The sequence below is a fragment of the Crotalus tigris genome, unplaced genomic scaffold (assembly GCF_016545835.1).
Source record: "Crotalus tigris isolate CLP2741 ecotype Arizona unplaced genomic scaffold, ASM1654583v1 scf7180000018818.712119, whole genome shotgun sequence".
Lineage (NCBI taxonomy): Eukaryota > Metazoa > Chordata > Lepidosauria > Squamata > Viperidae > Crotalus > Crotalus tigris.
Window position 1 is genome coordinate 348,898 of NW_024097211.1, and position 23,018 is coordinate 371,915.

Consider the following 23,018-nt stretch of genomic DNA (forward strand, 5'->3'; position numbering starts at 1 on the left):
TAAGTATCACTGTAATCAATATTGCTTATTTCTTGTTTAGTGTGCTTAAGAACTGCAGTCCCAATATAAACATAGTCTTCATTTAAAAAAGAAAAGAAATATTGTTTTCGGTGCCAATACATACAGAGAAAAAACATCTCAGTTAATAGTTAGACAAAGTTTAATTATTTTTCTGAAAAAATAAACATTTCTGGTTCTCTCTCCTGCCTTACTGTCTTTCCTATAACTACTATTTCACTAGTAGACAATATTATTTCAGAAATATATTTCAGTCCATTATCAGGTAGTGATCCAAAAGCCAGAAGGATGAAATATTGTTGGCTAAGTAACAATGCAGTCATAGCTCTATTTGCACAAAAGTAAGTTGTTCTGATTTCAATCAGATTTGCTGCTCCAGAAATACGCTTCAGACATTGACCTAGATATTCCAAATGAAAAGTTCTTTCTATTCATTCCATTCTCCACAAATTTAGTCTCCACTAAAATTAAATCCATAGTGCCAATCTGGTTACAGACTAGCAAATTTATTAAGGCATAAGTTTTTACAAGCCACAGCATACTTTTGAAATTATCATAAAATTCCATTCCATCAAAGACCTTTGAATAATCTTGGTATGTCAGGCGAATGACTATCTTATCAAGGGGTAATTCTGAGGAAGAGCTGATTGTAGAGGCTCTTTCACTCAAAATTACATTCCTTTGAATCTACACAATATGGTTGCTGTCTTGCCCTTAATGGGAAGTGGCTTCTTACCCATATACATCATGGCAGCTATAATAAGCAGAAGGAATAGCCTTGAGGAACAGAAGGAAGACTCGCAAAATCAAGATAATGGTCAGATAAAAAAAATTTGAATCCAAAACAGAAATGTAGTTTGAGAAAATGTCTCAGACTTGATCGTTCCTAGTTTTCTTAAAGATAAAGAAAGGGACAGGGGAAGGCACATTCAAAAGAGTTACCTTGAGGTAAGATGGGTAGCCTATATATTTTCTAAACAAATGAATACATGCATGCAAAAGTAATCCTCAATTTACAACTACATTGGGCCCAAAATTTCTGTTACTAAGTGAGACATTTATTAAATGAATTTTGCCCCATTTAACAAACTTTCTTGCCGCAGTTGTTAAGTGAATGAGTGCAGTTGTTAAATTAGTAACAGATTGTTAAGTGAATCTGGCTTCCCCACTGACTTTGCTTGTTAGAAGGTCACAAAAGGTAATCACATGACCGCAGAACACTGCAACTGTCATAAATATGAGTCAGTTGCCAGGTGTCTGAATTTTGATCACATGACCGTGGGGATACTGTAATGGTTTTAAGTGTGAAAAACGATCATGTCACTTTTTTCAGTGCTGTTGTAACTTTGAATGATCACCAAACGAATTATTGTAAGTCGAGGATTACACATACATACATAGGTACATACATGAAATAAAGGCTCAGCAGGTCTCACAGAAGAAAAACTTTCAAAATCTCAGAGCAATAAACAGTTTATGCTGTAACTTTTCTAATATAAATACCCTTGCGAATGATTGTTCAGAGGCGAAGAATTCCTTTCACCAAGCCTGCTGGGATAGAGCAGGCGGTGTTTTCAAACATGTCAAATATTGCCAAGTCAAGTTCAAGAATAAATCCCCTATTTTCATAAAAAAGACAGCTGACAGGCAGACAAATGGCCTTTTGCACTTTCCTTTTAGACATCCACATAAAACCATTTATATTTTTACATAAATCCATCATGTTATGTTTTACATAACACGCTTGGTGAGAAAATTAAGACTATTAGGCAGTAATTTTTATAATAATTTCTGAGTTGGAACTTTTCAAGAAAAAAAACCCCACAGAATAGAATAATGGCTGCTAACTCATAATTTAGATAATTTGGAGTAATGAAAAAAAAGACATTGTCAAAAGAAAAAAAACATGGGAGATATTTTTTCTTGCTGCTAAGCTTTTGAATGCAGGAAAGACAAACAGAGAATGGCTTTAAAATAGGTAACACATAATGTATTGTTGCTGGCACTTCCAAGTCAAAAATCCTATCTTTGCTCAGAATTGCACACCTCTTACCAAGAGGAATTTTTTTCCCCCTGAGGTTTGAACTTAGCTGCTCTTGAACTCTGCAGTAGATTCTTCTTGTAAACAACATTTTAAACAATATTAGTTTTCAAGACTTGGGAACCACATTTCTTGATTATTTTAATTAGAATGTTTATAGTTTTGAATCACAATATGTTTATTATTAGTATGTTTTATGTATCATATTGAAGTCCTTGGCTATCAAATTACTTTATACCATATAAAAATAAAGATAAAATGCATAGACTCAAAATAAAACTAGACCCATTATATAATTACTTTATATAAAATATACTAGGTGATGCATAAAACAAGAAAATATCAGTTCATAAAAAAGTGAATTTAAAAACCCTGCCACAAAACAAAAGTGTAAACGTAAGAAGCGATTCACTGTTCGAAACAAAAAAAAAAGTTATTACAAAGGAGTTTAAGAGGCTTGTAGGGGGAAAGTCCAATCTTGAGGGGGGAAATGTTTTTTTTTTTAAGGAAGCCAACGTATTTCTGATCTTACATGCAACCCCACATAATATTGCTATGTTATATGTTACGCTGGAGCTCTTGCCAGAGCTGTGGAAAGATCTGGGATGAACTGGAAAGTCTACTTACAGTGATATGATACAACATATTTTCTACATGGCTATACAATAGCATATTGGTAAACTAGTTACACATACTTATTTCAACCTTCAAATCCCCGTAGGGGTACAATAGGTGTGGATAGAAGTTTTTTTTTTAATTTCTCCTCTCTAGCACTGCTGAGGAAATGATGTCAAAATATGTGTGTATGTGTGTGTATATAACACACACTCACAGAGAGACACACATATACACACCAGAAGATAAACAGATATATACAGCAGTTTATCACCTGGTCACTATGATAGTGAATTGGTTGGAAAACACAAGAGGCTGCCATCTTGCTGAAGCTAAACAGGTATGGGATCTGCCAGTGCCAGCTTGATCCTTCCTCTGCATGCCAGCTTGAAGTCCATGATGGATCAAAATGAACTGGGTCACAAATGTCCCAATTATATAAAAATGATAGCTATGTTAGCATACACAGTAAAGTTAACTCAAATCTTTGTCATGTAAATGTATGGATTACATGTTTTAGCAAGTGTTTTTTTTTTTTTACTGCAGTAACCCTTCTCTCATTTTGGCTATAGGATCTCATCAGTGGCACAATAGATAGAAGGTCAAAATGACTGCAATTATATTGCATAGCATGGCATTTAAAACAGCAGTAGTAACATTACCACATTATAGACTAACCTGTCCAACAATAAGTTGGGGGCAAAAAGCAGCTTTCCTGGATGCTCCACAGATCTCCATACCAGGCCAATCATCAATATCTCTAACCAGGCACATTCTAATAGATGGACTTGATCATGGAGTGTTAAGTCCACAAAGCCTAAAAGAAATGGAAAGGCAGGATTTATTCAGTAAAAAGAACAATTTATGAGAATTAGGAAAACTCTAAAGTTTTGGTTGACTCATTCAGTTGCAGCAGGTTCATGAATCGATTAATCTTTTTGGTCTGCTAGACTGATAAATATACAGTATATGAAGACAAGATTGGCAATTTCACAAATTGTTCCTTTTCTGTGTTTTAAAATAGTATAGAAAAAATAATACTTGTTATCATAGAATCATAGAGCTGGAAGGGATTTTGGAAGTCTTCCAGTCCAACCCCCTGTTCAAGGCAGGAGACCTTATACCATCCTGGTCAAATAGATATGCAGTCTATTTTTGAAAACCTCTAGTAATAGAGCATCCACAATTCCATGAAGCAAGCTATTCTATTGATTAATTGTTCTCATGGTCAGAAAATTTCTCCTTACTTCTAGGATGGATCTCTCTTTAACAAGCTTCCATCCATTACTTCTTGTCCTGCCCTCTTGTGCTTTGGTGACTAAGTCAATCCCCTCTTGTGTGTGACAGCCCTTCAAATACTGGAAAACAGTTATCATGTTGCCCCTAATCCTTCTCTTTGATAGGTTAGACCAGGGGTAGGCAACCTTGGCTCTTTTATGACTCGTGGACTTCAACTCCCAGAATTCCTGAGCCAGCATAAAAAAGCCAAGGTTGCCTACCCCTGGGCTAGATAAACCTAGCTCTCTCAACCATTCATCATTCGAGTTAATCTCCAGACCCTTTGTCATCTTTTTTGCTCTTCTCTCCACACTTTCCAAGGTTGTGATATAAACACTATAAGGCAATTTCTTGTTTTTTGTTTTTTTTACAGTGGAATCCTAAATGATACGTGTAGTGGAATAATTGTCCTTCTACATTTCAGAAACATTATGTTTTGCAATTACTTACCATTCTAATGTCTTAAACCATGTATTTGAAATCAAGCATGTATTATATGCAAACACCCAAGAATAGCAAGTGCCCTGCATGGAATTACGTTTGTATGCATGTGCACACATTCATGTACACCACGGGCTTTATAAATTTACAACTTTTATTATTAGGCAATCAGAACTTATTTTTCAGCTAGGAAAAATATGGTGTTTTTTTTAAAAAGTAATTCTTTCTCTCTGCCCATTTCCTGACACTGTTATGAAGGAAACACAAATGTCTGTCTAGAAGTACAGAGAATCTCACTGAAAGACCAACTTTTCTGGTTAGCTTCTTGAGAATCAACAGAATACATGCTGGAGTTCAAAATAGAAGAAGATATGAATTGTGTTTATAGATTTTTTTTAAAAACATAAGTTATTTTTGATTTTGGGGTTAGTCCATTTTAAGATTGCACTCAGAGGAAATTTAGGGATTATATGATGGACATATTTCCCTATTGCACAACATTTTCTGATTTCCTGCTGCATTAAAATCTCAAATTATCACTGAAGGCAGTGTAAAAGTAGCTCCTTAACATAAATCTAAAAATGACCCATCTATATAATCTGTGTCTATCGTTACCCCTTCTCTTTTTTAAGGTGCTTTTTTCAGACAGTTTTTTCGAGATTCATTCATTCATTCATTCATTCATTCATTCATTCATTCATTCTCTTCTCAAATTCTCAATTCTTTTGGCCTCGGTCAACCAACATTTCATCCACATGGAATGCTTTGCTTTCCATTAGTAGGCTCTCTCCATCTCTACAATAAGGGAGTGGTCTCCAAGTATTGAGTTTAACAAAATTAAGGATATATCCCATATTCATGGTAGGTCCTATCCATATGTGCTTGAATTAGAAATAATCAAAAGTGTGGGATATCTAGTTAGAATACAGATACATTTACATTCTGTCCTGAACAGAAATTGGATTATTTTGAGCACTGCTATATTTTCCCACAAAAGCTAATTCTCCAAGGAGGTAGAACTGTTGTACAAGTAGTCCTTGTTTAGCAACTGCCTTGTTTAATGACCATTTGCAGTTAGGACTGTGCAGGTCTTTAAAACAAAGGAAAGCTGAAGTGAGATCACAAGCAGTCACAGTTTCTCTTAGTGAGCCCTTTGCTTAATGACCAAGTTGCTAGTCCCAATTGTGATCACTATACAAGGACTACCTGTATAAGAACTGAACAAACAAGTTTGTGTGAAAAGAAAAATAATTCATCTAATAATTTGTGTGAGACGTTAAATAGCCCATCCTTACATTATTTGATAATAAAAATAAAACTAAGAGTAAGCCGGAATGTAAGAATGTAGTCAACAGTGCCTCCTATATTTAAGTCTAGCATAGATTTCTGCTATAGTTTAAGCTTGAACATTATGCTAATTAGAAGTTTAACAGGACACCTGCAATTGATTGCTCAGAGCAGTTAATTGCGCAACTGATTGCTAAAGCTCTAAGTTCTACAACTGATTGCTTAGATGAGATTAACTAAGAACAGGATGCTCTGATTAGATCTGAGAACTATATGTCTTCTTCCTGGAGCTGGGAACAAAGCATTCTGCTTGAGGATAGAAACTGTTCTTTCCTTTATTGGAGCTTAAACTGCTGAAATACTGTTTCAAATAATCTATCCATTCTGATATATGTAGATATAAATACAGGTGTTCCTTTTTCTTCTTTCTATTCTTTGAAATGCAGTTTATCTAGTACAATATCTAGAGAGTACTAACATTAATAATATGAGAAATAACAGTGACTTAAGGAGATTAATATCTAAACCTACAGATTACTAGTTTGTGTTAAAACAAGAGTTACTAGTTAAAATATTTGAGGCATCAGAGGAGTATGTGCCTGTTCATATTTCAATCCATTGAAATATATTTAAATGAAATTGCAATGTACTCACAATGTATTTAATATGAAGCTTTATTCTAATACTCCTAGCAATTCTATTATGGGATTAGGTATATTTTTGAACATCTCTTGGGGCATCCTTAGCTTTCAAAAGATATCAGCCAATGCTGGATCACATCTAAGCCAGTTTAAGTCATAAATGAACAAAACTCCATTCAGCTTCCTCCAAATCAAGATGAAAGAGCTTACTAAATCTCAACCCAATGATAGATGATCCATGTACTTGTCCCAAATTGCTGCAGGTGTGGTGGAGTGGCAGAAAACCACACGGTATAGATCAGGAGTCTTCAGACCTGGCCCTTTTATGACTTATGGACTTCAACACCCAGAATTCCTCAGCCAGCACTCCATAAAAGGGCCAAGTTTGAAGACCCCTGGTGTAGATTTTCTGAGTGGTTGTAAATAAAATAGTATGTAAGCATACATGATCAAAGGTCTTATGAATGGTAAGAGGAAAATGACCAAGAAAGAGCTATAAATAACACAAATGTCATTCAAAGAAATGCCCAGTTTCTGAAAAAAGCAGGTGAACTGTATGAATTTCAAAAACATTATTGAAATTCCACACAGAGATTAAATGAATCCTCACATATTGTACGGCAGGAGTCTTTAAACTTGGCCCTTTTATGACTTGTGGACTTCAACTCCCAGAATTCCTCAGCCAGCATGGCTGGCTGAGGAATTCTGGGAGTTGAAGTCCATAAGTCATAAAAGGGCCAAGTTTGATGACCTCTGTTGTACGGCAACGTTTAAAAATTAGCTTGTATTTATCGAATTTTGAATTCAGATTAACATCAGTGACATTATTTTCCAATGGTTTTGTAAAATAATAAATATATTCAGTGGCATAAAACTGAATATCAATTATCAAATTAGTAGCATTCATGAAAGATACTTAAAAAGATTTGGTAGGTTTAATTATGCTACAGGAGCAATATTTGAAAACAATCCCCTATATTTCTGTGTGGTATAGATTATTCTTGTGCTCAGTTTTAAAACAACAGAGATATGTACATGGGGTTCTAATTTATTGCAGTATAATAAATTGTTGATTATTCTATTGAAATATATATTATATTTGCAGAAGGAATGTTAACTTTGATTAGCTTCCTTTGTGCTGATCATTCTTCAAGCAAATTGCTTTTTAAATCAAGAGTCTAGTTTCTTTAATTAAGTCATTGTAGAAGGAGATTTTAACAGAGGACTGAGTTCTCCCATGTCTTGGTTTAAGTACATCTATTTCATTGTTAGACTTTTTATCCAGATCTTCAAATCTGTATGATATTAGAAGATTTGATAAGATGATTTTATAATCTACAATATACAAATATTATTTGTGATCAGCTTTTATAATCCACAAGGTACAGATGATCATAATTTATATACCATTTGGTTAAAGAAAAGTAGAATAAAAGAGAAATAGTCATATTTAAAAATGAAAATATTAAAAGGGCTACAATAAAAAGAAAAAAGTCAAAAGTTTGGAAAAGATTAGATTTATATAGGAAATCATTATGTACAATCAATACATATGAAGTTGTTATAAAGATGTTTTAATTAAAGCAAAAAAAAAAGGAAATGGAAAGAAATGAAGGTAATGTTTATTTATTTAAGAAAATATATATGGTTACCCAACTCCAGGGGTCTTCAAACTTGGCCCTTTTATGACTTGTGGAGTTCAACTCCTAGAATTCCTCAGCCAGGCACGCTGGCTGAGGAATTCTGGGAGTTGAAGTCCACAAGTCATAAAAGGGCCAAGTTTGAAGACCCTGCCCAACTCAGTCTCAGTGAATCCAGGCAGCCTACAAAGATTAAAAACCTAATATAAAACAATAAAAAATAATTACCCCCATTGCCTTGGGGACAACACTTAATCAAATAAGCCCCTTGATGGGCTGCATCCCACTCTGGGTTCCCCAGGCCCATTGGCCCATTTAGGGTCTTATGAAAGACTGTCACAGTGGGACAATAAATTAATAGCACATGTGGGATGACTTTTTCAATTTGATTACTGTACTGACTTGCAAATGAGGCATGACTATGAATCTGTGCTTACATTAGAGTAGATAACAGCAATATCTTTCCTATGTGTAAGATTTTTTTTTATAATTTGCTATTACATTCCCCAAAGAAAGTTTCTCCCCCCCCCTTGGGTGCAGATAGGTGAGGCAATATCAAACTCCATTACAGGTAGTCCTCAACTTATGACCACAATTGAGCCCAAAATTTCTGTTCCTCAGTGAGACACTTGTTAAGTCACATTTCACCACGTTTTATGACTTTTCTTGCCACAGTTGTTAATTGAATCACTGCAGTTGTTAAGTTAGTGACATGGTTGTTAAGTAAATCTGGCTTCCCCATTGACTTTACTTGTCAAAGGTGATCACATGACTCTAGGACACTGCAACTGTCATAAACATGAGTCAATTGCCAAGTGTCTGAATTTTGATCATGTGACCATGGGGATGCTGCAGCAGTCGTAAGTGTGAAAAACAGTCATAAGTCACTTTTTTCAGTGTCGCTGTAACTCTGAACAGTCACTAAACAAACTGTTGTAAGTCAGCCCTCCTGGGTAAAGCAGACCCAGGATTAGATGATTAATTTTATTTTATTGTAAGGCTACATTAACAGAATCCTGCAAGTCTGAAGGTACAAACCTCCTGCCATTATTTTAATCACCCAATCAATTAGATTGTAAGCTGACCAGAATTGTACGACAACGAGATGGCCAGTGAATACATTTAATAAATAAACAAACACATCAGTAAAGTGTGGGCCCTTCCTAAGTTTCTTCCTCTGACTGTTAAGCCCCTGAGACGCCCTATTCTGTTGTCTATTTCCTAGGTAGCATCTCTTCCACTCGTCTCTCAAGGTCATTCTTACATAACATTGTATCAGAGAGGAAGTATAATTATTTGCAAAGGTAGCTTCTCTCTCTAACCCAGTGGTTCTCAACCTTTTTAATGCCACGACCCCCAACCGGTTGTAAGTCGAGGACTACTCAACCGGTCGTAAGTCAAGGACTACCCAACTGGTGCAGCACCGTTTGCAGAATGGGACTTTTGGCAGGCTCAGCAGGGCAGAGACAGCCTGGACAATTCCTATTGGCTTTTGAAAGCCAATAGAATTAGACTCTATTCAAGAGAGTCTATTCTATTGGCTTTCAAAAGCCAATAGAATAAAAGGGAATAGCACAGCTAAGGAAAAGGGGAAAAAATGGCAGACTGCATTGTTTGACGGCCCCCGTGAAATGGTCGTTCGACCCCAAATGGGGTCCCGACCCACAGGTTGAAAACCACTGCTCTAACCCAAGATCTTGTTCTATCACTATCATTTTCTTTGAGTGACAGTAGCCGAAAGTTGACAGCATGAGTTGGAACCAGTATCAAGTTGCAAAGGGATTTATGTGGTGCTACTTTGGCTTCAAAAACATGGAGCTGCTGGGGAAATTTGGAAGTATGGAACCAACCTAAAGAAGAAAAAGTTCTTGGTGGTCAAGTTTTGGTGTCTGCAGCAAGTTTTTCACCCCCGCCTAAATTTTGTGAGGAGAACATGACTGAAACAAAACAAGCTGTTTTCTGTCTATTGAAGTTCACCAGATCCATTCAACCTCAACTTTCTTCACAGCCAACCTACCCATAATAAATTGAAGAGCAACATATCTGGAAAGCGTCAGATTGAAGAAAGCTGCCTTTCACCATAAAATAACATATTTCTTATCAACAGGAATTAAGGTACATTTTTCCCACCAGTACACTTGACTAGATTAAGTCAAATTAAAAAGATCTTCTGAAATTATCTAAATTGCACACTGAATGTCAAGATAGAATAGTGAAAATTAAAATAAATGGACTCTCAGAGTGTCCACCTGTTCTAAATGTGGCAGTTCAAATTTTGAAATTGTTGCAAAAAAAATACTTTCTAATTTCAAAGGGAAAAGAAAATTGCACTATTTAGAAACCAGATAGAATAATAGTGTGTCTGTGAATCTATATTGGTATTCATTTGTGTTATTCAGTGTATTTCAGTGTATTCCTTGTAGATTCATAAGGGAAAGGAGGACAGAATTCTTTAAACTCATATGTAGATTTTGAGAAATAACTACACCATTCCTGACATTAGGACCCTGACTATTCAATCTATTTTTGGTAAGCAAGCAGGGTTGCATCATTAGCTGATATTTTGCCACAACAACCCACTCCAATCATCCACTTACTGTACAACAGTACTTCTTTCATTTTAAACTCAAATTCAAACTTTTGGATGGGCTACCTTTCCAATCTGTGTTCCAGATCACCAAGAACATAATCACATCCACATCTGCAGAAGGGAACATCACATTGTATAACTGCTGCATTTTTCCAAATGTGCATCCCCCCCCCAGTACAGATTTTTCTCAGGTAATTCCACCAAATGTACAGAAAAGGCTGAACCATCCATTAAAGGGCAGAAACCCTCTTGCGGACTGCATGCAGTGACTACATTCTCCATAAGATTTAATTTTCAGTTAGTGCATGTAGAGTTATTTGCATTGTTGGTTTGTTCATGCAACTATCTTTGGCCACAAGAGAAAAAAATAAGTGATGATCATTCAGTCATAAGGGGACATCAAATGTCCAAGCAATGCTTCAATTGTTGCATCTTGTGCATCCTTTCCCACTTCAAAAGGTTGAGACCCTCAATTGGATGCTTTGGCTGTGGAAATCATTTTGCCAGAAATGACAAATGAAGCTCTGCCTGTACGTACAAGACACAGACAGATTTGTTGGCTAAATCTTTCCTCTTCTGAATAACATCATTTTAGTTTTGCATGGACTAAGCCTAAACCAGCTGTGGATTGTTTAAGATATAAAAGTGTTGTTGACAGTTTTACTGTCTGTATATTATTTTCTGAATAGCACAAGTGGAAAAAATGAGAGATATGGCTTGATGCTATCAGCAAATGCAAAGCTTTTCATCCCCATATTTTATTCTTCCTTTATAGAAAGGGGGGGGGGAAAGACTAACATTTTTGAGTTGCCTTTTGCAGCACAGAAGAAAAACAAACATTGGCACCTGCCTAATTATTTAGTTTAAGCCTCAAATAGAATCCAAGCAGAAATAAAAATCTGCAGCTAGTCAAAAACTGAGGCAATGTGTTTCCCCTATATCACATAAAAGTATGAATTATATTCAGGCTCCAGTAATTGAAGTATCCAAGAATATCCTGAGCATATGAGTGATGGCAGGAACACTATGCAGTCAAAGTTCCTTCTGTTTTTTTATATGCATCACGCAGATGATTCAAATAAAAAATAAATAAGCAGCCCTTCAATTGCACCATCAGGGACACTATTAGCTTTTTCTACCCTACCTGAGGGACATCTCTGAAGCCATCTTGTCTCATTCAGATTTGTCAATTTACATGTCATGTTAGATGTCCTCAGTCAGAGTTTAGAACAATATTTGAAATAATCTTATTCCTCAGCAAGTGTTCTCTCCCTGCTCTTTTCCCTGTTTTCAAAACTGCATTTTTACTTGTTCTTCCTTTCTTCAAAAAAGATTTCTCTGAAGTTTTCTCAGAGCTGCTGTTTTATATTTGTATTTTATTTTTATTATATTTTAAGCCACCCAGAATTGGTATATCGGTGAAATGAATGGGGTGTGTGTGTGTGTGTGTGTGTGTGTGTGTGTGTGTGTGTATAAATCAATAAATATCAGGTCCAATAACAGATTTGACAGGAAAAGAAATGGGAGAAAGAAAACTAGCGCAGTGTGAAGGAGCTAAAGTGAAGCAAATGGATTTTTGTATAAGTTTGATTTATAAGTTTGTATAACTTATGTGTAAGTTTGATAACTCATTTACTTGTCTGAGTTATAAATGTGCCATCTTCCGGGATCAGTTCTCTTTCCCAACTCTTTATAGTATTCTGGATACATCTTTCTTCTCTTGCACGTCCATGTTCCAATAAGGCAGTTTACACAGTGGATTATTTCATATGCTAAGAAGGCCTATTTGCAGAAGATTGTGGAAGATGATTTCTACTAAAATTAGAGATATCATATCTTAGCTACAAAACTCTTTGTGATTACAGAAAACTCTGCCTTCTACCTGCCATCTCAGATCATCCAGAATGTCTGAGTTTTGGTAGATGTAATAACACCATGTCTTTATTTTGTACATAAATAGTCTTCTTTTTAAAGTATTGGTATGTGTGTGTGTCAAAATGCTATCCATGAGTGTTGCAAGAAAAATAGTCTGTTGCAGATTGCTAGCTCCAGAACTCATCACCTTTTTTTAACATTAAGAAAGAAATCATATGCTTGAAAAAATTGGCAGGGAGTTTGTTTTGGTCCCTTTTCTGTTCATCACAAAACAAATCTGTGCTTGGATAATGAAGTCCTTTAAGCCTAATTATTTTGTAGCCTACATTAGGGTCATGGTCCAAGATACCACATCTGGTGTTAATTATTTCAAAAGGTCATTTTACATTTGCTATTATGGATTATGCTATATAAAAGTCAGAAGAAAACCTTTTAAAGGAAAATGGAGATCGTATTTACAGTTGTAATTATAGAGATGGCCATTAAAATTGCCAACTTTGCATTAAGTCCTCTATTTTAACGGCCTTGACAAGCATTTTATCTAAACTGGTTAAAATTATGACTGCAGCGGAAATTTACAATAATCCATCTCTGTACAGTGTTGAGAGAGAGAGAGAGAGAGAGAGAGAGAGAGAGAGAGAGAGAGAGAGAGAGAGAGACTCTTTATATAATCACATAAAATAATTAAATGATTGCTTGTTTCATCAGGGTACTTAAATATAAGGGAAGAAAGGCAGCAGCATCTTTTACAGGGACATAAGCCAAATTTAAGGCAATATATAGCTGCTTTCGGTAACTGTTATAGCTGTACAACATTCTTTAGTTTTCATTTTAGAAGTAACAAGTGTTCCTCTTAAAAGAGGCTAAACAGACACAAGCCAGACAATATTGTCACAGCAGCAAAAGTCTCCTTAATTACAACCATTTATTGTAATATGTTAATACGTATATATGAGAGGCAAGTTGGTGTAGTGGTTAAGGAACCAGGCTAAAAACTGGGAAGCTACGAGTTCTGGTCCTGCCTTAGGCATGAAGCCAGAGGCGTAACCCTTGAACCAGTCACTCTGTCTCAAACCTAGGAAAAAATTAATGTGAGCCACTTCCAAAACACTTGCCAAGAAAACTGAAGAGACTTGTCCCGGTGGTTGCCAGAAGTCAAGAATAACTTGAAGGCATGAAAAAACAAAAACCCACACATATATACCTCTTATGAATTATAGCAAGAGAGCTTTCTCTTATGTTTGTCCTCTTTCATTTTATTGACAAAATAAATCTGGCCCTGTCAACCGGATCTAAAAAAGCAAAATCCAAGTCACGATACTTACATAATACAGGTTGAGAATGTGACCAACATATTCTTTCCTTTGACTTAGGTCCTACCACGGGGGGGGGGGTGTAATCAGTTTAACCTTTTCTTCACAATTTCACACATAGCTATCTGCATAATTTATTTCTATCTCTAGAAATTATTGAACTGTGAAGGTAGCGTTACCCGATTTGCACTGCAAAAATCTTAACTGTTACTAGATGATTTATATTTCTCTGGATTTTTTTATTACCACCTGTGATTGCCTTATTTTTTCAGCCTTGGTAGCTCAAAGTTATGCAGCTGGATAGAAATGCAAGAACAACGTAAGAAGAGTTGTGCTGGATCAAGCCAAAGGCTTAAAATTCAAAACCATGGCCTCCCAGTTTACCAACTAGATAGTTCCCCTTTTAAATTGTAATAATATATGAAGACCATATACAGTTCATGTGGATTAAATAGGAGCCAACTCATGTAGATCATAGTTCCCATCTCTGGTTTAGATAATGTCCTTGGAAATGGAAATGCATTAATGGACATTTTTCACACCATTATCCATTTCATTATCTTCAAAGTTCAGTATTGCTGAAAAGTTCCTATCCAGTATGACTTAACTCAATATTTGTGAAGCAATCTAGACTAGCAGCCTTCACATACTTTAATGCTTTGTAAGTGTTTTGTGGGATAAAAATTTCACAGTTTTCTTTTTTGAGCCCAGAATAGTATGCCTAAGCATCTCCATTCAAATCCGAGCATTATTTCCAGATTTCTTGGTTAATGAGATGGAATCCTGGGCTACAATTAGTCAGCCTCTCCATTGCCATCTTCCTTGGCCTTCCATTTGCCTATAAACATGATCAAGTGCTGTTTCTTTCAAGAAGACCAAGTTTTAATCACCTGATTAAGCAATATGATTACTAGAAGGCAAGGCTGTTTACACTTCCCTTCCAGAGAAATGTTTCAGACAAGGCACTGTGTTTATTTTTATAGTTGGTAATAAAACAATATTTGAACAAAATCCTTCATCTTATTACCATTATCTTATCACCCTCTGTACCAGCCATAAAAGACAATTGCTACTGAACCTCTCCTTCTGGCAGACAGCAATTGCTACTAAGGAACTTTGTAATAAACAGACTGGTGTCCAGGGGGATAATATTTTTGAATTTCAAACTGGACCCACAGCACCAAAAATGACTCTTCTTCCCAGGTATTTATTCAATATGCCCATGTCTTATTAAGAATCAGTACATTTGCAGTAAATTTTATAGCAGAAATTTCAAGCCTTATATACAAATCAACGTAGTGGAATACAGTGGTTACTGTGATATACATTAACTCCACTTTTGATGGGTCAGACCTCATGGGGGAGGATGCCAGCACCTAAGTCAGGATTCTGTCTTCCTCACTGGAGACTGTTCCTGGACTGTATGATTTATTAACCCATAAATACACACCCTTATTGAGGTAAAGAAAACTTCTGGATGTATCATTTGAGTGTGTGTCACATATTATACTTAACTATGTGACACACACTCAAATGATGCATTCAAAAGTTTTCTTTACCTCAAAAAGAATGTTCTGGGGTTTTTTGGACTTATCACCTCCTTTCCAGGGTATGTTATAGTTCCTTAAGATTCTATTCTATTCTATTCTATTCTATTCTATTCTATTCTATTCTATTCTATTCTATTCTATTCCATCCCAACCCATCCCATCCCATCCCATCTCACCCTACACTACACCTATCTACATTTCAGCCATGAGAATAGCATAGAAATTTCTTTTAAATATTTCCATACACACCATTTCTTTTCCACCAACCTGAATAAAAATAATTCAGCACACATTTTTATTGCAGAAATAAATCTTTTTCCCCATCTGACTTCTAGAAGAACTTGGAACTTTTGTAGGGTTTTGGGGACAACAAATGCATTCTCTCCATCTTTCCTGGCCTCCTTAACAGTAACAGTTCAGTGGCAAGCCAGGATAGTGGCCACCTCTCTTTGGCTGATGGGATACCTCTCATTCAAGTAACTCCTCATCAGAACTCTTTTTCTTTTATCTTAACACAGATTCAGTTAACACATTCCTTAAGGTGGGGAGAGATCTCTTTTCGCAGATTGAGAAGTAGCCAAATTAAACTTGATTGACCAGTTTCACTACTTTCAAGCATTTTCTTTGCGCATACTGTAACATTTGTTTCAATCATTCACACTTTACTCTATTTTGCAATAAAGGGATAACTTGCAGGTTTATTTCACTGAATTCCATTGCAAATACACAATAAGTCAACAAAAGGTTGTACTTACTATCTTTCCATAAACATGATTAAGCCTTTCAACCTTATTAACTATGAAAAAGATCCTGTCGACCTCACTAAGACTTTTAAATAACATGTGCAGGATACTATCACAGATTTCTATAGCAATATTTCAACTTGCTGCAAGTTTGCTCCAAAGCTGAAAAACTATGCTGCCTTTACTATATCAGCTAGAACAGATTTGTCTTGTAGGCATAAAGTTTTTTTTTAAAAAAAATCTGTAATTTATACTGGCATAAAGTTTTTTAAAACCGTGGTTCTCTCTCTGCGAGGAACTTAATTTCCGAAATATCTTGCATGCTCCTGCTATAGCAAACTTCTCCACAAAGCTTTTCCTTCACCCATAATTCCTGGAATGTCCCTCTCACTGGGTTGGGTGATTGTCACACTGACATTCCAGGAAGTGATGCAGAAGGAGAAGCCTAAAACAAATCATATAAAACAGATGAAGTAGTAAACCGAATGCGCCAAAGAATATGGCATTATGACATAGACTGACTTGACGAAGTGCTACACATATTGAAGGACAGTGCTTGGTAGCTGCTGCTTTGCCAATAGCCATGACCAGTGGAGGAACTGTCCCCTGGAAGAGTTCTAGAGTTGCATCAATAATGGGAGGAATGAAAACCTTAGAAGTGCTACAACAGCTGGAAGGGAAGCAGCTAGATATAAATACCAGAATTCTGCCACAGAATTCATAGGTGAGAGTTCTGTTCACATTAGATTCATGGCCAAAGATTAGCTTTCTCGGGGAGAAAAAAAATAGGTAGCAGAGGGTTGCACTTATATTTTCACACTAGAGAGATATTCTCATTCTTGACTTTTAAAATATTCTGCATGTAAATAAAAAAAGCGGTGTTATCATCTTAGGAAATTGAAACTTTAGTTCCTAATTTCAGCAAGAAAGACTCATTTCAAAAATAAACATTAGGGAATGAAAATAATGTTTCAGTGGATTTTTTAAAAAAGTAATTAATGTGTTTCTGTAACAATCAGTGGCAGCATATTACATAGATGCAGAATGTGATTCTTCAGTTTTTAAAAAATGCAGGGCTGTGGTGTACTTGAATGCAGCAGATTTAGAAAACTGAACATGCTGTGCTGTACCAAAGAAATGAAGGATGTCTTCAGAGTTCATGGCCTGGTTATTTGTTTAAGTCATTGAAAACTAGAATTAGTCTTTGGCAGAGGCATCTGCACTGCTTTGATATCTCCTTACAACTAAGGCTAATAAATCCTTTTAGCAGAAAAACCTCTAGTAAATTAGGTGTCTATTGAAACAGTTTTTAAAAGACAAAAGAATGAACAACTGAATCTGATGTAGCACAGATTCCTGTCTGATTCAACATTTGGCCTTTTTTGGGTCTAATACCACAGCTAGCTCTATATTTGTGGACATTCTTAAAAGAATTAACTGAGTTTTTAAAGTTTGCCATTTATGTTTATAAGCAGTCAAAGGAAACAATGAGCTGGAGGGTTCAGTTTTTGCTAACCAGGAGCAGGTGTGTTTAAAACTGTAATTAGCCTTTTTCTTAACATGCAACAAAGATTGCATAAAGATTGTATAAAGATTGTCTTCCTGTTGGAGATATGCATTATGCTGCTATTGTCATTCTTTTATTGGAAATTCCTAGGATTATTAATTGTACTTCTTATCTATATCCTTATTATTTGGAATATATCAGGATGTCTGGCAGATAGGCAGGATACTGAAAAGATACATCTACAACTGATTTGCAACAGCAGATGGTTGACATGTAATATTCATCCACATTTGAACTGATGTTTTTCTATTGGAAAAGCAAGAAAAGGTAATTTTGAGAAAGCTGGTCAAATTTTGTTCAGTTGTTTGGTGGTATGATACAAGCTTTTAGGCTTCTTTCTCTCTTATCTATTTTTTTTTTTTTAGTTTTTTGATCACATGTGGAGTTTACATTGTTATTTTAAAATTCAGATAATATTCATTGGTAATATTTGTAATATCTAAATATACATTTGCCATTTATATTTTAACTGGTACAATGGCATTATTAATAAAGAAAAAATAAAAAATAAACCACATAGCTTACCTATTTAAAAGAAACCTATCAGTTTGATGATTTATAGATGTAAACACAGATACAGCTGTACTATCATTCCTGCATTATTAATTAACTTAACTTTATCTGAACAGTACAGTGATAATTTCAGTGAATTGGACCAATCAACTATTGGAATGTAATGATGACGTATGAATATTTTTATGAAAAAAAATCAACATATTCTTTTTAAAATATATTTTTAGGAAGAGTAATCCTTTTTGTACAAAGGAAGATACAGAGAACTGCATAGATCTGTTTTCCCCAGCTTTCAGGCTCACAAATTGGAGAAAGGAAAAAGCAAAATAAATTTTAAGAATTTAACAAATGCAATTCCAGGAAGAAAACGATGCTCTGTGGGAATTTCACAAATGGATGATTTGTGTTAGGATTATATTTTAAGAACTGTTGTAGTTGAATTGAGGGTGCCTAATTTAGGCTTTATTTCCTTCTTCAAGAATCAGAATCAGGTAGTAAGCAGCAGTTCCTAAAAATCACTCGGCTATAATAAATTTGAATTTCTTGTATGAGATCGACAGTAACGAAAGATCAGAAAGACTTAACATTGCTCTTCTCCTACAATGTCTCTGAGGTCTGTTTCTTAGCACATATAACATGCAAGTTCAATGTAATTGCTGAATTTCGGGTGTTCAACTATTTCAAGAAATGTTGGGCAAATGATATAATCCTGATTTAATGAATCAGTAATTCTTCACAATTTGTACAGCTGGGCAGGCTTTCAGATTTGAAGATAAAAAAGTAGCTTGGAGTCAGCTTCCAGTTTGTGATCGTGGTGTAGGTGGATGTGTGGAGAGACCGCTCTGTCCACCGTCTGGTTTCCCTCCGTCGGAAGACCCTGAAAAGGGTCAAAAGTCACCCTGTAGGGCCGACCACCGCTAAGGAGCAGCAGCCCTTCTGTTTGATTCGAGGCAGCTCCTTTGGACCGACAAAGAAAAGATCGGCCATTAATATGGCCGATCACCAAGCCGTTCCAGCCAAAAGCACTACTAAGCATGACGAAAGCAATGTGAAGGAATTGGGTGAGACCTTACCTTACCTTTCTTGCTTCCCAACTACTTTCCTGTAAAATCCTTTGGAAATTCTTTTTTTTCCCCTCTTAATTCTGCGGCTCCTGCCTACTCTGGGAATATAAAGCTAAGGGGAAAAAAAGAACAACTAAACTAAACAACTAAATATTTGGACTTGTAATTTCTGGATACCTGGGCTCCCAAAAGGTTTATTATTCCTACAGAGACTTATTATTTTACCTATTTGCTAAGCTGGGGAAAAAAAGAATATGTCTTTCTTCCTTTTTAAAACCGGATAAAAGCTTAACTTTACATGTTACTGGGGACATCCTGTGGTGAAATGTGGTACAGGAAGTGAAATTTTTTTTGTCCTTGACATTATCAAAAAAGATAAGAACTTGAAACAGCTGGGTGGTGAAAATAACTCTCTATAGTGGAGGTAGACATTTATTGACTTTTATTAAAATAGCCTCCACTAAAGGACTATTTGTACACACCACAGAAATGGAGCAATACCACTCACAGCTTACCTACAAACTTATACTTGAAAAAATCCCAGAAGCTACTGAGCTAATAAATTCCAAACTTAAAGATAAAGGCGTCATCTTAAAGCTACAAAATGCAGCCCAGTCTTTAACCGATGAACTTACAACTCAAAAGGCAACAGAAGAAGAAGGAATTAACACTAAAGTGGACTTTAAAGAATACCAGCTACAACCTACTCGGAACCTTGATACCCAAATCCTGATTTCATCTAAAAAATCTGCAATTCTAACAGCAACAGAAACTGAAGAAAGCAACACTAAGACAGAAAGTGCTGAAGACTTACATACACAGTACCCTGAGAATTTAGATAACCCAGATGACCAAACAACAACTACAACATTGAATATGACTTTTTATTTAAACCAGTTGAAACCAGAAGAAAAAGACCAGCCTGAACTTATGACAAATATACTAAACCGAATATGAAGACTCAAATTATTAGGCCAACAATCTAATGACTATGAAGGGACTAGCTTCCTTGAAAAGTTGATAACTGGACATATGCAGGAATGAAGGAGATCCACCCGAAGATTTAAAGGCTCTGCTGTGGAAGCCTGTTTGGCACAAAAGGAAGGCCAGAGTTAGATTTAAAAAATGGTGTTTTTTTAATGCGACCTTTAATGGAAGAGCCTAAAATTTCACTTAATGGGCTAAGGAGATTTTAAAAGACATTAATTGATTTAATATTCAGGATTTAGACCTATAAGGGAAATAAAAATTAGTTACTAGAATAATAGTTTTGAATTATAATATAGAAGATGGATTCAGATGATAAAGGTTATTTTATTAGTAAGTGATGATATTAGGATGAGAAGTAGAATATGTTTGTGAAATAAAGTAAAAATTTATCTGAATAAATAATAAGTGTATTTTAGGTATGGTAACTATTTTGTAATGAACTAAGAGAACCATGGGCTATTCAAAACCTAAATACTATGGACATTAAGTCAATTGGAATACTGTAACTGAAATCAGATAAAAGTTAAAAACAGGATATGGAAGCATACAAATCAAAAGATATTGATAAATATACATTGCTTACTGGTGTACACTGCTTAGAGAATGCTTGCACTTAAAGCGGTATATAAGTCTCATAAATAAATAAATAAATAAATAGAGTTATAATTAGCAATGTATTAATTTGAATGTGATACAATAACCAAGGAAAACAGAGAGGACATTTTTGATGATGTAACCTGACATATGTATGAAAGAGCTTGTTATTGGACTATAGATTACCCAACCACCATGTTACTTCCTTAATATCTGGAGCTTTGTAAAATTGGAAAATTAATAAAACTTTTTTTAAAAAAAAGTAGGTTGGAGTCCACAGAAAACGTAGTTGGTTTAAGGAGTTGCAGATAGCTCCCACCTCCTCTGTCATGTGTGCCTCAACTAACTTTTTCCCCTTTGATTCTAAACTATTGCCCAGCTCTAAAAATTATTACCATCCATTTATTTAGATGTTTATCATATGCAGCACTCCCTCCTCTTCCCATTCCTCAAACAAGAATCCTGAGACATAGGTTGTGTTGAGAGAAAGTGACTGATTGGCATAGTTATTGTTCTTTTAACACCATGATGAACAAATGATAATTTTGGTGCCATTTCATGATTTAAATGTTGGCTACTTAGGTCCATTGTTACAGCGGTATTCAGATGGTATCTTAGCACAGAGTTCCCCAACCTTTCATTCTTTGTGGGCTGGGGGGCGGAGAGGAGAGAGGGAATAGTTGTGTGTGAGCAGTGGTCATGCGTGTGCATGTGCTCGCCCAGTGCCCACACAAGTGGGAATGCATGTGCATGCACTCGCTCACCACTTCTGTGGCCTGGTTGTGAACTGTTTAAGGTCCAGTATGTTGGAGACCCCTGCCTTAGCAAAACTCTTCTGAGTACATGATCTGGCAAATGGCCCCAGGATGACAGGTAATCTTCTATTTCTCAGATATGACAGCAAGACTTCTGACCATCAAGTCAAAACAATCATTCAAGTAGTTCTACAACTTTGTTTTCTCTATGCTCTTTCAGTATTTGAAAAATAGGAGATTTGCTACAGGCTGCAATCTCATTGGGACTGCAAAAATAATCTTCCAATTCAAAGTGAGCAAAGTCCCCTAGGAGTCCTTTTCTTTTTGGTACTGCCAATAACACAGAAGTTTTGAGGAGTAAAAATCCCAGTGAGGTTTGACATCTTGGAGGTGGTTAATGGATTAGACAGACTCCACCTCCTCTCCATGTGTACTCTACTCCCCTTTTTCCCAATCTTGGTTAATTCAATTTTAATTGCATTTTAAATGTGTGGTTTTATTTATTGTTTTAATGTTTTATATTGTATTTTAATTGTATGGCTGTAATCACCTAGAGTCAGCTTGGTGAGATGGGCAGCATAGAAATTTAATAATTTTAATAACAATAAATTTAAATAAATAAATAAATTCTAGGTAGTACAGGAGCTGTCAGACTAAAAGCTGCTATGTTTCATCATGCAGTTTCTTCTTGAGACTTATTTCATTGGAAATCTATAAGGAAACAATGATGAATTCATTCCCTGATTTGGATTCAAATCAGAACACTCTGCATGTAGCATAATTTAAAAAAAAATATGTAAATTTAATCCCACATGAATATGTTATCAGGTGTTGATGTTTTTCTAAGCACTGGATCTTTTGAAAGAACCCTATTTGAAAGATTTCAAGGAGAGGCTGGGGGAATCAATCTGCTTCTCTCCTGATTTCTGTGACAGGCCTTCACTCACTCAGGGATCAGCTTCATGTAGAATACAGATTTTAACTAAAAACAACTTTGGAAAACAACATGATGTTTTTAGGTTCATTCATGGCCAAATCTAAAAAAGAGCAAAACAAACAACTGGCTTAATCTATTGCCTGAATGTGGGGGCAGAAGGTTGATTTCTGAGAAACAGTGTAATAGAATGTTCTGTCACTGAGTATGACAGATGTCATTGGATAAAAAATAATAAGTGAAAAATAACCTTCATTTTAGATAATGTAACAGCTAAATAAGATGGAGACAGAGGTTTGTCCTACAGGAACATAGAAAGATTAATGTGTGGGATGTTCTCACAAATTTTATACACTGTGTGTATTTTTTTTAATGTGCATATTTAAATTAAGTTCAGAATTAACTATATTACAAAAACTTAAGATTTTAGCTTTTAAATCAGGGGTCTTCAAACTTGGCCCTTTTATGACTTGTGGATTTCAACTCCCAGAATTCCTCAGCCAGGCACACTGGCTGAGGAATTCTGGGAGTTGAAATCCACAAGTCATAAAAGGGCCAAATTTGAAGAC

At 35.6% G+C, this 23,018-nt stretch overlaps 1 protein-coding gene across 17 annotated transcripts in view; it reads right to left on the reverse strand.

The window, feature by feature from the left end:
• ESR1 (estrogen receptor 1) overlaps positions 1-23,018 on the reverse strand; it is a 260,567-nt gene that overhangs the window by 17,901 nt on the left and 219,648 nt on the right. For all 17 annotated transcript variants that reach the window (XM_039356300.1, XM_039356294.1, XM_039356291.1 and 14 more), the window contains one exon: positions 3,353-3,491. In XM_039356300.1, the coding sequence (XP_039212234.1) occupies positions 3,353-3,491 (139 nt within the window). The remainder of the gene's footprint in view (positions 1-3,352; positions 3,492-23,018) is intronic.